Raw genomic sequence first — 16,017 nt, forward strand, 5'->3', positions numbered from 1 at the left:
AAATTATGGAAAGAAAAAAGTATTGTCATCACCAGAGCTGATAAGGGTAATGCCACTGTTGTTCTCAAAGCCTCAAAATATAATCGGAAAATGGATATTATTCTCCGTGATCATGCTACCTACATACCACTGGAACACAATCCCACAAAAACTCAAGTTAAAAAACCTACTTAAAAAAGTTTCTTCCTAGCCTCCTGACATTGCAAAAAAACTCAAACCATTTGTTCTCGTCTCCCCCCCCCCCGGATATACGGTTTATCCAAAATCCACACACCTAATTCTCCCCTAAGACCAGATGCTACAAATTATCAAAGCAGCTAGCTAACTCTTTGACCCTCCCCCCTCACTGGTCTTACCGCATCTTATGTAAAAAAAACTCCACCCATTTTAAAAACTTAATTGAAAAATCTTACTTTAAATAATACAGATATACTAGTCAGCTTTTGACATCATCTCTTTGTTTACAAATATTCCCCTAATTGACACCTTAACACCTCTTAAAAAAACATTTTTCCTTCTGATATCTTAAGAGTTCTTTTCCTTTGTCATCAACTCTGGTTATTTCTCTTGGAAGAACAAAATCTACAAACAGATAGAGGGAACTGCCATGGGTTCCCCCCCTCTTGCCAATTATTACATGGAAAATTTTGAAAAACGAGCCTTTGACTCTTCCCCTCTAAAGCCTTTTATCTGGCTAAGATATGTAGATGATGTGTTCTCTATTTGGCCCAGACACATTAGATTCCTTCCTCAGTCACCTTAGTAACACGCCTTCCTAATGGTAACCTTTCTTTCTTTCTCTGTATATAGAAAACCTACTCATACAGGCAGATACATTCACAAACTCTCCCAGCAATATGGCATTATTAAAACTCTGACCAATAGGGCCCACAATCTTTGTTCCAGTAAAACTGCCCTTTCAATCAAACACATACACAACACCTTCCTTTCCAATGGCTATAATGACTACAGAATTAAAAAAATAATAATCAAGTGCTTCCCCATTCCCCATCCATCTCTTCAGAAGGACTTCAGAAATGTCATCACCATTCCTTACATCTGTGGCACTTCAGAAAAAATAGCCAGATCATTAAAAAAGAACAACCTCCATACAGCTTTTAAGCCTCACCGTAAACTTGCTACCTTTATCCGCTCCACTAAAGACCAGCTCCCTCCTCTTTCAATGCCTAGTGTATATAGAGTACCTTGTTCCTGTAAACAGGCAGGTCAATATCCATCTGGTTAGAAGAACACAGTTCTTACATCTGCAAACATGATTATGGTCAATCTGGCCTGCAGACCATGTTTTGGATACATCCCACAGGATCTCTTGGAAAAAAACTACCATGCTCCACCATAGTAAATTCAAAAAAGAAAGACTATTCTTTGCATCTGCACTCAGGAATCGACCTAATTTAAACAAATACAGTTGCATTAAACTTCCCAAAATTTGAGAAATATTAATTATCAGAGATCCCTCTTTACATCCCAGGCCACCGGCAAATGCCCATAGAGGATGCACCACCTAGATAGGACTTTAGTTTCACTTTGTGTTGTTACAAAAAGTTTTTGTAATCCCTGAAAATGTCTCTGTGACGGAGACAAAATATTGGAGGTATTAAAATTAGTTTTAATCCTTTCTCAGTGCTGTTAATATTCCATTAAACCTCTAACATTAATTAGATTATTAACTGCCTCTTATGTGAAAGCTTTGATCTTTCCTTAATGAGGCCTTATACTCTCTGGAGGAGCCTACATATAATGCAGCAATTAGATTATTAATTTACTAAAATCAGAGTGCCTGTTAATAAATCCATGTTGACACTCACTATATATATATATATACACATAAAAACCCTAAATAAAGTAAAACAGTCACCTAATCAGTAAGCATTTACTTTAGATATAACAGAAATTACTTTATTTCTACTAAGCATTAAAAAACTGAAAAATACAAATGCTGTCAACAGAACTATTGCTAAGATACTTATATTCCTATTTAATAGTTAGTGTTTAGATTAAAAAAAAGCAGACTATTTAGTTATCATTTACTGCAAAAAATAAGCAAACAGGAATATATAACTTGTGAAAGGAAGCCATAAAAAAGGAAATATTTTTCTAAATCAAAAAAAAAATCCCTAAGAAGATTAGAGATGTATTTGAAATATAATTACTGGTTTCGAATTTTATGAAAATCCTTTTCTGAATGGCTGGAACCTTTTCCTCTTATCCAAAAGAGGAATCCACTCAGTCCTAAGATGATCAAGAAGTAGCTGAGTCTTGGTGCAAGACCTCAAAGTGTTCAGAGAGATACTAATGAGACCATTGCAACCATATAGATATCTCCATGAAACAGGGTGGTCACATATCAGCTGAAGTGCAAAAAGTTGTTGCCTCATCCTGTTCTAATATATATAGCTGGGCATATTTTTCTTATAACTTGAAAATTTCATACTTGCATTGAGAGCATTTCTAATATTAACTTTATTATGGCATGCAAACACAAGTACTTCCTATATACAACTAGCTTAGTCATATTTTATTCTAACATAAACAAACATAATATATACTTCAAGTGGTTGGGGGGGGGGGGGAAGAAGTCTTATTTTATTTTTTGTGATCTTAAATACAGATTGTTATTCAACCGATATTACTCTAACATCATTTGCAGAAGTGGGGGGGGGGGGAAGAATCTTGTTGATCAATACAAAGTTTCAAATACCTGTGGAACTGCAGTTCTGAGAACATATGTACAAAAGGGAATTTGGTTAAAAGGATAGCAGTAGATAGATGTTTATCCTAAAGTCTGGAAATGAGTAATGGCTGATTAATGCAAGAATGATTTATGGAAGTATCCGTAAAAAATGCATGCAGCAGAAATTGAGTGCTCTGCAAGAGAAGTGTAATTAATGAAACTTAACTTCTCTTCTTTCCTCTACAATGTGACATGAAATTTTAAGGAGCTTTGGTGGATACTATCCCAGATGTGAAAACAGTATTCTATAGTTGAATAGATTTGCATAGTGCTGTTTGTTTGCTCAGGCATAAAGTAACATCCGAATGAAAGATTAAAAACCTAGTTTTTTTTGGATTCGAAGGAAGCAATACTTGTGATATGCACTGCTTGAAAAGAAGTCAACAAGCACCTTGTTGAGCAGGATACATTGTGCCATGTAATGAATCATGTGTTTGTAGCCGGTATAAATTGTAGGAATATGATGCCCTCAAGACAGTGCAACTGTATCCAGGTGAAATGGCTGCGAGACGGGAACTGATGGAGTTTGAAAGAGGCATTGTGATAGGCCCGCAACATGGCATCCTATCTTTTCAACAAATTGGGCCATACCAAGATGGAAACACAGGGAATCAACTGCAAGTGCTATTCACAGTGAACGAACTCACTAAATGTGACCGTAGGATGCTACGAAGGATAGTAAAACCGCCATTTCTCGGCCAACAACACACTGAATGTGGAGTTCAAGACATCGACTGGAATATACGAATCTGCACAAAAACAATCAGACTGGAGGCTCACAGTGAATTTCCATGGTAGGACTGCAATATGCAAATCCTACATTACCCAAACCAATGTGCAAAGAGCATGTACAGTGCAACATGGAAGCTTGGAAAAGTGTGGCTGATGCCCAGTGAATGTCTCTTACCCAAGAGTGTAACTCCAATATGAAATTCAGAGTTTATGGTATGGTTTAGCCTCAGACCTCTGTTTGTAGTGCCATGAACAGTGAACTCCGAGAGGTATCTGAACATTCAGGGCAATGCAATGATTCGTGTTTTATGGAACTGACCATAGTCTCTTTCAGCAAGAGACAATGCACCAATGCCATAAGGCTGCTGCTGTAACTGAGCAGTTTGTGGACATGAACATCACTACACTTGACTGGCCTCCACAGAGCCCTGATCTCAAGCCTATTCAACTGGAGCATTGGGTGAGGTCAAGGGATATCTGCCCCACAACAGTCCAAGACCTCATCACGTGTGTATAGGAAGAATGGTCCAAAATTGCCACTGATCAATAGCATATGCTTGGAAAGTATGCCCCCATCACAGTGAAAGGAGGCACTACATTTATTAAAGTGAGTTTCATCCCTACACTATGGTGTCCATTGAGTTCTACCTGGAAAGAAATGGTAGAGATTAAATGTATTCCAAGAAGAGAAATTAAAAATGTCTTGTCCTGGGGATTTGGGTATTATCAAAAATGAGCACAGAGGCAAAAAAGTTTTTTTTTTTTCCCCTTTTGTGAGAACTAGGCTAAGATTGAGTTTTAATTTAAAGAAGTCAATCCAGAAAAGTGGCACATATGATTGTGACCAAAGATGGATAAACAGTGTATTCTGATTTATAAAAAACACACACACAAGTGTTGTCTGTATGATTTGGATCCATATGTTATTTTGTAGTATTTTTGTTCAAACATAGTAGACACATGCTTTGAAAAACGGTATTTCAAAGAGTGTGCAGTTTTGTTCTGTTTTTTCTTGTGTGTTCATCTGTGAATACCAAAATAACGAATGTCTACTTTTGCAATAAATATAAAATAAATCTATAACAGTTCAACTGTTTTTGATGTGTTAAGATTTTAAACTTGTACTGCTTACCTCTAATTTGATTTGCGGTTTTGTTTCTTGTAATGTAGGCGGGATAACTTCCAGATCTAGTTTGGGTACTGAATCAGAATTATTTGCAACAGAAAATGAGGTCACAGCACTTAGAGGAATCAACTGAGGCATACCAGATGAGATGGAATTTACTACAGTTGTAGGAGTGGCAATAATTGGCACAGGACTATAAGGTGAAGTGAAAGGACAAAATGTTCCAGTGAAACCTTGAGGAAGATCTACAGGTTTGGGTAACTTGAAGCTGGTGTATATGGCTGGAGGATAATGAGCTGATGATGATGACACTGGAAACTAAAAGGCAATATACACATTGGTTAAAAATTTTAATCAGAAACACGATATACCTTTTATATTATTCAAGTTTTAAAAATAAACATTGAATTGCAGGATTTATAATCATTTGCTTCTATATTAAATGTCAAATTTAGAGTGCTAATTTTAGTTAAACAATAGAAATTTTTAAACAAAGTACGGTTTCAATAGCATCACTTTTTCCACCTCAAATTCTTAATAGAGACGGACTTTGTGTTTTAGCACCACACATATAGCAGAAAAATATACCTCTCAGGTTAGGAATGGATTTCATTTAGAAATTCACCATAAACTTTTCCTGCGGTCTCAAAGTTTGATATAGAGAGAGTCAACTCCAAATCTTCTGCTACCATAAGAGAGATTAGTCCCATGTCTCTTGGGCAAAATCAAAGACTAAGGAATCAAGATAGTTGCAGACAAGTAGATTCAAACAGTGAGAGTGACTGTTACCAGCTTGAAACTCAGAGTAAACTACATCACTTAAATTACTACAAAACAGAATCAGAGTTAAATCTACCAAATGATTCTGCACAGGTTCTAGGACGTGCGCAGAAACATTTGAAAGCTAAGAAATTAAAGTTACATATCCGAGGGACTTCATTTCTTGGTAGAGTAGACACATGCTATAGCAAACTCCTAGGGCATCGGTTCCCAACCAGGGGTATGTGCTGGACCGTTCAGGGGTACACAACAAATAATCAGTAATGGTGGAAAAACAAAGTAAACTATTTTACATTAAGATAGGTAACTGAACAAAAGTGTCAGTTTTTAAAAACAAGGAGTACAATTCATAGAAATGGGTTTAAAAGGGATATGTAAGTGAAAAAAGGTTGGGAACCACTGCCCTAGGGACTAGAGAAACAGTTTGTTATAGCACAATGATTACCAAAATAAACTAAAGGGGGGGAGATTGTTTGATGGGAATTGAAAGGAGAAATGGCAGGAACCTAACATAAAATCAAAAATACCTGCTGCCATTTCAGCAGGTACAGCTGGTGTGAACAAGTCATCTTCCTAATAGGATTGTTGGCATGAACTGTAAATTAAAGAAATATGGCACAATAAACAGTATTTCTTTAATCTGAAGTTTGTGTAGGTAACAGCTCATTTCATGTTTGAAAGATTATCACTGTAATAGACCATTGAGCCTAACACAAAAGAGATGATGAGATTCTTTATCCATGATCATCATACGTATCAAGGATTTAGGCCTAGTATGGCCTGTTCCGGCCTTAGAAGTCATCGTTTAAGAGGACGTCCTGGTTTTCTTTTTCCTAATGGCTTGTACTTTAAGGGGACCCTGTAACCCCTAGAGAGCACGTCCCCTGGGTGGCGGATAGGGGAGCCCACCGTGTGTGTGTGTATATATATATGGTGGGGTGGTCCGAATATACTGAATAAGGACTCGTGGACCAACAGGGCCATAAGGGGCAATCATCTTGATTGTAAGGGAAGTGGCACTCCCATGGACCCCTAGCTGGATCTATCCTCTCCTTCTTCTACTTTGAGGAAGACCCACTTACTTTAATCTTTCCTATAAGGCCTTATCAGCCAACTCTTCTTACTTTATGACCCTTGTGCTATTAGAGTACTCGAGGGCCATGGGGTCTTTTCATTTCTGGCCTTACAACTATGTCCTCTCTATAAACCTTACTATATTTCTTCTATAATCTACCCTATTCCTCCTATGGGTTTAAATTCGGAAGAAGGCGAGTTCAGAAGCCTTAAGGTAGCAGCCCTACCACTGAACTATTCCATCGTCAGGCTAGTCCCCTGACATGGAGAACATAACCATACTTGTAAGCTGACAGAAAAAGATAATTGGATTGAATCTATGGGAAACGACAAAATATAATACACATAGCAAACTGGAATGTAAGAGGAATAGCATATAAAGAAATAGAATTAGACCAGTTATTAAATGAAAGAAATTTTAAAATATTCTTTATCCATAAGATCAAAAAATTATTCTGTTTAGAATTTTTTAAATTAATTTACATGATTTTGAAAATTAAGCATTAATTCTACATTTTTATCATTTCCATACTTTTCTAGTTATGTTATTATTTCAGTTTTGGGTCCTTTATGTTACGTTTCAGCCAATCCTTTGTCTTCTGCTCTCTGAAATGATGAGAAATTGTACATTTCTCATCATTTGTTAGGAAACTCAGTATATTACCCTAATGGTTCTGAGCTTGAAACAGTTTTCTATAGTGAATATTTACTGTATAAAAGGAATGTAAATAAATTTCTACCTATGCCTTCACAGGAAAGTGTATTGTAACAATATTTTTGGCTTGTAATTAGTTTAGGTACAAAAGTATTTTATTAACTGGGTATCTTCATAGGTACCCATGAAGTTATAGTACCGAAGACTAATCTCGAGAGGCGCACACAATCCCAATCATACCTTTCCTTAAACTCAATCTATATTATTAACTGGGTATCTTCATAGGTACCCATGAAGTTATAGTACTGAAGACTAATCTCGAGAGGCACACACAATCCCAATCATACCTTTCCTTAAACTCAATCAAGCAAAAAAAAAATCTAATCTCCATTTCTTTACTGATCATCACAGCCTTACACAAATTCCAGAAGTGGTCTCTTGTTCTTTTCTCTCTAATGTATTCTGTTTTATGTGTACTCCACATAATTGTCAATGTCTTGGTCACCAAATTCTTCCTCACAGCAAAGAAACCAAGGTGATTAAATCTGCAAACAGTAGTCTAGATGTGGTATCAAATCCTCATAAACATGGATTAACTTCATTATCTGAACTTGTCACTTTGTCCTTCCAATTGATCCTTTGAGCTGTTCTGTCAGCCTTATTAATTTCCATCAATGGAAAAATGGTAGCCAAGGCATACTTGCTCAGCGAGTTTAATTTGAGGGATGGACTTTGTGAGATATAGTGTATACAATGTATTCGTTATCAAACTGACAGATTTATAAATGAATGTTTTAGATTTCCAAGGTTGTAAAGACATTTTTAAAACTGCAATATCTATTTACGGACTCCCAAAAATACACAAAGAAAATGTGCCATTACGTCCCATAGTGGATGGCATTGATTCCCCCACATACAAATTAGCTAAACATTTGGCCAAAGAGCTCACACACTATACTGGCAACACACCATCACACATAAAAAACTCAGTCCATTTCAAAGCCAGCATAGAAAACCTTACACTCCAACATACTGACATAATGGTCAGCTTTGATGTGTCCTCTTTATTTACAAATGTCCCACTCAAGGAAACTTTAGAGCTAATCCAAGCTAAATTTTCTCCCGACATCTCAGCCTTATTTCAGTTCACAATGAACTCAGGCTATTTCATTTGGCAGGGAAAATTCTACAAACAAATAGAGGGGACAGCCATGGGTTCCCCACTCTTGGCCAATTTCTTTATGGGGACCTTTGAAGAAAAAGCCTTAGCCTCTGCCCCACAAAAACCAACCATATGGCTTCGCTACGTTGATGATGTGTTCGCTATTTGGCCACATGGCTCTGAAACTTAAACAACCAACACCCCAGAATCAAATTCACTCTGGAAAAAGAGGAAAACAACAGCCTCCCTTTCCTAGACACACTAGTCACCCGCCAGCCTAATGGATCCTTGGTTTTCTCAGTTTACAGAAAACCCACCCATACAGGCAGATACATTCACCAACAATTCCCCCCCCCCTCTCACAACAATATGGAGTAGTGAAAACACTATACAACAAGGCTAAACTAATCTGTTCAAACGACTTGGCCCTAAACACTGAACTAAATCACATCCTCAACACTTTCTCAGCCAATGGCTACCCCCCCCCTGAAAAAAAATCCAAAAAATATTAGAACCTACAAACCACAGATCCCCCCCCCCCCACAACAAGGATTACTCTAAATCCATCACCATTCCCTACATCCGAGGCACCTCGGAAAAGACCTCCTGTTACAAACCTTACAGAAAATTGGCATCTCTTATCTGCTCCACTAAAGACCAACCACTTCCCCTAGACCTACCTGGTGTTTACCAGGTCCCTTGCAGTTGTAAACTGTCTTACTTTGGCCAAACAGGCAGGACAGCGAATATCAGAATTTCGGAACACAAGGACTACATCCGTTTTCACAAATACAGTCATTCTGGGCTTGCGGACTATGCTCTGGATACACGCCACAGAATACGGTGGAAGAAAGCTACAGTGATACACCGTAGCAAATACAAATTTGAAAGACTCTTTATGGAATCAGCCTTAGCCCTGAGAAACTCTCCAAACCTCAACAAATTTGTGTGTGTGTGCGACTGCCCCAAATTTGGGAGGCCTACATCTGCAGACCTTCAGCCCAACGACCAAGAACACCTACTTAGCACGCTAGAGGGCACCATTCAGGACTGTTAGGAGAACAATAGCTTCATCTTTTCATTCCCAGTTTCTGTGTTGTAGTGCCTACGTGCACGTAACTTTTTTGTAAGTTCCTTTAGAAAATGGCAATGTGACATTGCCGAAATATCGGAAAATATTTATTAAAGTTTAATTTAATTTATATTCTTAACTACGTTGTTCTATTCCTTAAGTGTTTTAATAATTTTAATAATACAATATAATGACCTCATTTTTTTTTAATATGCAAACATACGAATGTTTGGCTAGTTTTGTGGCAACACACACTCTTATTGGAGCAGAAGCCTGTGAATGTAAACCAAACCAAACCATGCCTTAGTTCTTATTACATTGAACAAGAGCACGTAGTATTTTGGAAGCTTCTTTAAGTTTTCAGATAAAACAGTTATGTTCAATATGTGACATTTCTGGTTTTTGGATGTGTGAAAAGCTAAACCAGATCTATGTGTTCTTTCCGACATTTTTAAATTTTCATTCTTTACTATGATGTTTTACATCTCTAGCTTTTCACATTTATGAGCATGCTCCTGACAGTACATGAAACTAGTCAAACATTTGTATGCTTAATAAGTTTTCAAGTGATCATTATACTAGAATTCTGAAAAACAATTACTTTTACAAGGCCAGAAAAATAATTAACTGCATGGTGATCTCTTGAAGGATGCTAATTATTATAAAGTGCACAGGAGATTAAATAATTAAAACATAACCTTTATAAAAGTTAACTGTCTGTTACCTTGTTAACAGTGCTGCCTGGAGCTCTGCCAATATAGCTTGATAAATCCATTTTGGAGGAACTGTGCAAATGCACAGAGAATTAGAATCAAATTTATCATACAAAACACACTGATGACAGCATATGTAAAAATTTCATACTACAATGAATGTATGAGTAGGACTAATCTAAGATGTTATGGTCAGTTAAAACAAAACTTGATGCCAAGATGGTAGAAAAAAGATCTAGGTGGATTGATTCATTCAGAGGTGCTGTAGAAGACCATAGTGCTAAGAAGTAATAGACTAATTCAGAGGAAAATTATTGATAGAAGATTAGAAATAATGTAAACTTAATCATGTAGTCCTTTCATAGTAGCCTGTAAATATCAGAAAATAGATTATGGTAATTTTTTAAACATCTCTTACTATCAAACCACTGATATTTAATATTGATATCACATGATCAGAGATTTGCATATTTCAAATTATGCTTTTGATATAAGGAGAGTGTAGAAATTATTTACTGGTAAAGAACAGCTAATACAGAGAGTCAGGAATGGTGATACTAATGTGCATTATCATGATGACCATGTGCTCATCCAGTTTGGACCTTTTTTATTATTATTATTAAAAATAACAATAGTATGTACTAAACATCAACCGGCATTAATTGACAAGGACTGCTCTGCATTCAGGCAGAGAGTTTACATACACGCTAAGGAAAAGAAAGTCATTTTTATGATCTTTTTTATGTGGTTCTAGTCTACTAATCTTTTCTTGTGTGGGGGGGGGGGATGATGTTGGTAACTGGATTGCCATGCTTAGTTAGGCAAAACTATTGGTGAAAGAAGTCAAGGTTGTTGTTTGTACTGTGATGATGCTCATGGATAACATTGCAACTTGTAATAAAAGATGCAGGCAAATGATCAGGTTGCCTTACTTCTTTCTGTGAAGGTGGCATACCACCTATTCTTGTGTATCGAAGATAAAAGTCATATATCATTACTTTCACAGTGATAGTTGCAGAATGGGTGGTTTTTTGGCTGTGCATGGACAAGGCTGAAGTATTCTTCTGAATGCAGCTGGTCCACAGGTTCCTGAATCAGTTTGCTGTTACAGGGCACTCCAAGTAGATATGACAGGATGTTCCACTTTGGTTGCAGAAGAGACAATTCTCTGATAATTCTGAATAAAATTTGTGTAGTAAAGTAAGGGTCAGAGGATGGCGTGCCACATTCTGTATTGTGTGTAGCATTGGGTTTAATGGCTTTACTTCAGTAAGGCAGATACTTTTAATGGATGGATGTTTGTTGAGATGATGAAGAATTGCCTAGTGAAGCTTCTTGCTGTGTCCTTTGGATTAGAAAGGCCTTGTGCATGTTGGAAGAGTTGAGAGGTGTTGGTTCTTGAAGCCCTCAGAGAATTTGATGTAATTTCTGGCATGATAATCAATCTAAAGCACAGATTTTGAATGCATCCATCTATTCAACTTGGTTCCTGATATTCCAGGGTTGTTAGTGATCGGGAATAGCACCATGTGAGGTTTAGAAATAAAATGTCCACTCTGATTCACAAGTTTAGAATTTGTGAGAGTCATAGTGGACCCTCACAACTTCTAACAACTACACCAACTCCATCCTGGGAAGAAAACCTGTTTGTTTGTGGTGAGACTTGATAAGATGTGGGGCTCCTTGAGTATTTCAGGAAGTGAGACCACTTTCACTGTATGTTATTGATCTAGGCCAGTGGTTACCAACCTTTTTCCACTTGTGTACCCCTTGTTTTTAAATACTGACACTTTTGTTCAGTGCCTATCTTAATTACATTAAGATAGGCACTGAACAAAATTAGTGATTATTTTTTGTGTACCCCTGAACAGCCCAGCGCATACCACCAGTTGGGAACCGATGATCTAGGCTTTTCCATCTTTGAAGGGCATCTCCGTAAAAGGTGGTCAGATGTGTTGGTATGGTTCAAACTTATAAAGTATGTGCAAGGATATCTGCAAGTTGTCCAACTTGGTCATGCAGAATACAGACATGAATGTACAAAAAAAAACCTCAGTAACTTATTATGTCTGTATTTTCAATTCAACTGACTATTCTTAATTCATCATCTTTTTTGCCATTACCATCCAGAAATAATAAGAGAACAGGAGAAGATAACTAGAATGATTTAAAATTCAGAATTTATTATGTACTACCAACATTGCAGAAGTATGCTTACCTCAATTACTCGATTCTTGGGTGGTCTTCCTCGTTTACGTTTAAATAAGCCATCAGCAGCAGAAGTGATAACTAAAGGACTGTGATCTCCTGAAAGACCCAATTTCTGGGAATACTGATGAATCTTGAAGTGGTCAAGTCTTCTAAATGGATTGTCACTATCTGTAATCACCTCTTGGCAATTGTCCTTTGGGAAAGAAAATTTTAAAATAAATCATCTTAATAACATTTAAGAGAAGAAATACTATAAAGATTCATAGAACAGAAAATTAAAAAAAGAGAGAGAAAGAATAACACAAAATTCACTGCTCGTGATACGAAGTAATACCAAACTATTAAATGTGTGGAAAGGTGTGAAGAATTACAATAATCAGTTTTGAAATTTTTATTTGTAGACACATAATGACATGCTAAAAAAATCTTTTTACTTTAATCTTACTTAAAGAGTCAATGGTGACTTAGTATTTGTCAAGTACCACCATACAGTTGTTAAAACCTTTCATACTGGTCCTTGAACTCATTCACCTCACACCAGTCTTAGCTTCTATGGATGTCCCCTGTGCATATATATATATACACAAGGAAGGTTTCAAATGTTTCTGGCCTGACATACAAAATTCACACCAATTTTAAACTGTTGTGTGTGTGACAGATAGCACCATTTATGGGGAAGCTTCTCCTTCGTATTCCACTGTGAAGGAATGGGCTAAACCATTTCACCTAGGAAGAGAGCGCATCAAAGATGATCCTTGTAATGGTTGGCTTGTGGAAGTGACGACTGAGGAAAATGTCTCTCTTGTTGAGGAAGAACTGCTCAAAGAAATCTCAGCAAGGTTGGAGCTTTCCATAACAACCATCTTTCGCATCATTCATGAGAGGCTTCACATGACGAAGAGCAGTGCAAGGTGAGTGCCCTGACTTCTCTCTTCAATTCAGAAGGAGCGTCACGTAACCTGTTCCCGCAGGTTTTTAGAGCTTTGCCAAGGGAATCAGAGATGAAACCATGGTCCTTTATTATGATCCTCTTACCAAAAGGGAATCCATGGAGTGGTGCAAACCATGGGCGAAGCACTACCAAGAAGATCATGGCAATGATCTTTTGGGATTGCCAGGGAATTCTCTTAATTGACTTCCACTGTGAATGCAGAATATTATGCTTCACTCCTGCACAAACTGTATGATGCTATAAAGGAGAAGGGACAAGGAATGCTGAGAAAAGTTCTTATAAATTTTCTTCACATTTTAGACAGTACTTGAATTCATAGCTTTTTAACCAAAATCTGTCATTATTACAAAGTTATTCTAAGATAAGGAATATCATCATTTATCCCTATTTCAAATATTTTGGATAATTACACAGAAATAATTTCTTTACATGTGAAAATTAATGTTGAATTTTATATAGTATAGTACAAAAGGAATACTTAAGGGTCAAGCTAGAAAAAAAAGACATCCACATCAGGTCTTCTGACCTGATGTCCAATCCTCATTCTAACATGTTGTACCCTGTTAGCAGGTATCCAGCTGGATACTTAATAAATAAAGAGCTGACCACACTATATGATGGTACACAACATGATGAAATGTCATCTGGATAAAGTGATGAAAAGGTTACTACTGTTTCATCAGGAAACCAGAGTAAAAGTCATTTGCTGGAACGAAACTAAACTAAACATAACATCGTCAGAACCAAAGACAGGCGCATAAGAAGTCAAACCAGTGGAATAAGTACAGAAGTCTACATAATTGGAGGTGCCAAGACAAAGGAGACCAACAGCAGTGAGATTCTGCCAAATAATGAATATGAATGGGATAGGGAGAAAGTTGTAGCATGCTAATCAAGAACAAACTTTTTCATTGGTAGGTAATTTCAAACAGAGTGATGTGGGAAAATTTGACCATGAAACTCATTTGTTTCTATGGTCTTTAATAATTAATAAAATCCCTCCACTTCTTCCTTGGAAGAAGTGGAGAGATTTTATTAATTATTAAAGAATGCAGTTGACATAAAAGCTAATGAGGGTAATCTTCTCCACATGTTAAAGCAAAAAAATAAACTGTTGTTTAATCCATAGCTGGCCCGTAATGGATTAATCAACATCACTGACAAAGAAATCCTATCAACAGCTTTACAGTTGGCTGTGAACTCCATTTCTCTTAATTTAACAATTCAAGGTCAAACATCTCCCATAACTAATGATTTACACTCATATCTCTTTCTCTCTTCAATGAGAAAAAAAGACAGCCTTATGAACTATAATGACACTTAAACCCAGTCCTGTGTGATTTCTCATCAGAAAAATCTCACTTCCCCTTATTTCCTGGTATAAACATAGCAAATTCATAGCCTTCTTGGCTTTTATGTTGAAGACAATACTTTTCATAATCTATATAAATTTAAAATTTACACAACATTAGAATACTACTCTGACATTTGAGATGATGCATCAAAATCTTCACTAATGTTTGATTCTATTATCTAAAAGAAAGTGAATTTTTTACTGTGTAAAAAAAAAAAAGAATGTTCTCAAAATCAGAATTTATTATGCTTACCCATTTACAATGGTAATGTTTCTGTTTGGTCTGTAACAGACAATCACATGGACACTGCTCTCCTCCTGCTTCCACTTTCACATAGTAAACATGTGTTATTTGTTCTTGAGTCTTGTGATTACTGAAAAATGAATGACACAAACAAATAATTAAACAAAGTTACTACTTATAAGCACTTTGGAGCTTAAAGACTGAGACTTTTTTTTTTTTAAATGTCAATCCAACCTAAGAAAGGTTAGCAAATTATAGTATATTTAGTATTGTGCATAGGCCAAGGATCACACACTGAATTTTTTTTCAAGCTGCTCCAATAATTAGGACAGAGATCTCATACTGGGCAATGAAAATCATCTATTACCTAAAACGAATTTCAGAAACATGTAAGCCATAGTTTGTTGAATAGTGGAAATGCTATCCTTCAGCCAACAGGCTGAAAGACTGTTTTTAGATAGAAGACAACATGTTCTTGAGTCATTTTTTTCTTTTCAGACAGATCGCAGCAATTTTTTTTCATAGGATGCTATTATACATTTTATTATTAACATCTGACATCCATGGAGTCAAAGGTCTCATTGTGGGAATTTGAAAGCTGGAACAAATCCAAGATATGCTTGATTACTTCAGTAGTGTAATTGAATAAACTGACTATGAACTAGAAAGTTTAGGTGATTATACAGGCAGTCAAACTGTTTGCAAACTTTTCTTTGTCAATATTTATGTTATATTACAATAGTAAAATGGAACTGAGACACAGTGTTATGTAAGTAATAAATTATTTACTTGCAATATTTCATCACCTGGTAACATCATCGAGAGTACTAATACATACATAATTAAAAGAGCATGTGATCTGGTGACAAAGTTAACAATCTTTCAAATAGTTAAAGTCTTACAGAGCATTCCTTCATGAGGCTAAATATGAGATGTGGTTTTAGATGGGTTTTTTCCATCTAATATTTACCTTTAGGTTAAATTATTGTTAATGGCATTATCTTAACTATTTTTTCCAATGATTCTGATTATTTTAGTATCACTACAGCAACATTTTTTGCATCATCATCAAATTCCTGCCATGTACCCTCAAGGGGTGTACAGGATATGACAGTACTACATGAAAAATTTACATCATTACTAACTTCCTATCTACAATTTTCCTCCAAATCAGTCTGTTACTTGTC

At 36.3% G+C, this 16,017-nt stretch overlaps 1 protein-coding gene across 6 annotated transcripts in view; it reads right to left on the reverse strand.

The window, feature by feature from the left end:
- LOC150105318 (zinc finger protein castor homolog 1-like) overlaps positions 1–16,017 on the reverse strand; it is a 360,761-nt gene that overhangs the window by 17,260 nt on the left and 327,484 nt on the right. For 5 of the 6 annotated variants that reach the window (XM_090394080.1, XM_090394082.1, XM_090394081.1 and 2 more), the window contains 3 exons: positions 14,840–14,960; positions 12,288–12,473; positions 4,620–4,931 (listed from right to left, as the gene is read on the reverse strand). In XM_090394080.1, coding sequence (XP_090250206.1) covers positions 4,620–4,931; positions 12,288–12,473; positions 14,840–14,960 — 619 coding nt within the window. The remainder of the gene's footprint in view (positions 1–4,619; positions 4,932–12,287; positions 12,474–14,839; positions 14,961–16,017) is intronic. The other variant, XM_090394084.1, reaches the window with a different exon arrangement.

This window comes from Typopeltis vanoorti, chromosome 6, assembly GCF_054136105.1.
Source record: "Typopeltis vanoorti isolate ZY-2024b chromosome 6, IOZ_Tvanoo_1.0, whole genome shotgun sequence".
NCBI classification, from domain to species: Eukaryota; Metazoa; Arthropoda; class Arachnida; order Uropygi; family Thelyphonidae; genus Typopeltis; species Typopeltis vanoorti.